The 2,127-nt window shown below is 48.4% G+C and overlaps 1 protein-coding gene across 1 annotated transcript; it reads left to right on the plus strand.

Annotated features, from left to right (window-relative positions):
• Positions 1-236: 236 nt before the first annotated feature.
• On the plus strand, positions 237-1,906 carry LOC116987536 (phospholipase A2-like). Its single transcript, XM_033043648.1, has 4 exons — positions 237-344; positions 422-602; positions 1,394-1,515; positions 1,606-1,906. The coding sequence occupies exons 1-4, from the start codon at positions 311-313 to the stop codon at positions 1,728-1,730; spliced, it is 462 nt and encodes a 153-aa protein (XP_032899539.1). The 5' UTR covers positions 237-310; the 3' UTR covers positions 1,731-1,906.
• Positions 1,907-2,127: the final 221 nt, after the last annotated feature.

Genomic DNA, 2,127 nt, shown 5'->3' on the forward strand with positions numbered 1-2,127 from the left:
CCAATGAAAAGAGACAACTGCGGTATTCTTCTCTCTCTGAGGGTTGTCTACAGATCCACGTCCACCCGCCCAATCCAGTGCCTCCTTCATGGAAGCCCAGACTGACTAACGACCATCTGACTATGGACAGCGTCACGTCAAATTTGACTCCAGCTGTATCAACGGAAGTTTAGCCTTTATCTTATCCACATTAACAGATGCCATGACGTGGTCCAGGGGTCTGAACCTGGACGTTGGTCGAGGCTGACTATAAAAAGCATGGGCTGAGCATTCAGAGTATTGATTCCAGGACTAGACACAGCAAACTAAGATGTTGGGGCTACTTCTGGTACTTCTGCTCCCAGGTAACGAGTCTCTCCCCCGCCTCAGCCTTGCCTTGGATGTTGCTCACTTGATGTTCTAACGTGTTTGTTTCTGTCAGGTTGCCTCCCCCCTGGTGTAGCCGGCGGTGACACTGAGTCCATTCAGCCCAGAAACCTCTTGCAGTTCAGCAATTTGATTAAGTGCGCCATACCAGGGAGCCACCCACTTTTAACCTTCAACGACTACGGATGTTACTGCGGGATTGGTGGACAGGGGAAACCGGTGGATGAGCTGGACAGGTGGGTCGATGCAGAGGTCTGTCTGGAGCCGGGTCCCACACATTGCAGGCCAGGGCTGGCTCTGGCCCAGACAATTGTTCGCATCCATTTACTGAAGCTGCAGGATTGAACCTTCACTGCAGGCCGTTCATTCTTCACATTCAGAATATCCCAATAGATTTTCCCATGAGCTGTGAAATGTATGTTTTTGGGAGTATTCTTGGGTGCCACTGACTTGTATTGTCACCTAGGGGTTGGAGCCATTGTAGTTTACAGATACAGCATGGGAACAGGCCATTTGGCCCATCGTGTCCATGCCAACCATCATTCACACTAGTCGACAGTCCCGGCAACAAGGGGTAATTTACAGAGCACAATTAACCTACAAACCCGCACGTCTTTGGGGTATGGGGGGGAAACTGGAGCACCTGAGTTTAGCACCTGAGGAAACTCATTGGGTCACAGGGAGAACGTGCAAACTCCACACAGATATGACAGAGGCCTGGATTGAACCCGGGTAACTGGCGCTGTCAGGCAGCAACTCTACTGCTGCGCCACCGTGCCGCCCTCACTGTTCCTGCCTGACTTCAGACAGCTCCTGGTTGCAAGCATTCCCATCCCACAATGAGTCTCCCACCCCATCGCCCACAGGTCCAATGTGGATCTCAAACCTGCTCAGGCTGGTTCCGCTCTGATCACCTCGGGACTATTTTGCTGCATGTGATGTTTGTGCTGCTGCAAACCATCAGTCAAAGTGTTGTGTTGGTTATGGTTGCAGTGTTTCCTACCTGACATGACCCATGTTCTTGCAGGTGCTGTCAGACACACGACAAATGTTATGATGGGGCTAAGAAAATGGGCTGCAAAAATTTTAATAACCCCAAAGCTGTGGGCTACAAGTACACCTGTTCAAAAAAGACCCTGACTTGCGACAGTGAGTATGGTCCAGGAGAGGCTTGGAAAATTATTTTCTTCACAATCCATGGGCAATATGTTCTAAATAATGCGTTCTGTTTCTTTTCAGGTAAAAATGATAAATGTGCGAAGTTTGTCTGTGAATGTGATCGCAAAGCGGCCGTTTGCTTCGCCAAAGCATATCCCACGTACAAAAAAAAATACAAGGGTATGAAGAAATCCAGTTGTAAATAGGACCTCAACGTGTCCCTGCGTTTACGAGTCTCCTCGACTCTGTGGGGAATACTTGCCTTACAGGTTGCATCCTGCAGTCTGCTTCCAGCAACTCGAGGAACCATTGATCGATCTCCTTATTTGCTACGTTAATGTAATCAGTAATCTCATTTAAATCCAACACTCCTTATCCCGCTCTCACGGTCTTTCACTATCTGTGCCACTCATGATGCTAAAGACTGGATCGCTTCAATCTCCCTGCAGTGGAAGCTAATTCTGGTTTGTGACTCTCTTTCATAACCAAAATCTGCAATTATCCGTGTCCAATATCCTCACTCCCTCTCCAAAATATGAATGCAGCAGCATTTGGGAATCCTATGGAAAATCCAGGTTTACATCCTATTGGGATGTTCACACC

Source organism: Amblyraja radiata, chromosome 25 (assembly GCF_010909765.2).
Source record: "Amblyraja radiata isolate CabotCenter1 chromosome 25, sAmbRad1.1.pri, whole genome shotgun sequence".
In the NCBI taxonomy this organism is placed as follows: domain Eukaryota; kingdom Metazoa; phylum Chordata; class Chondrichthyes; order Rajiformes; family Rajidae; genus Amblyraja; species Amblyraja radiata.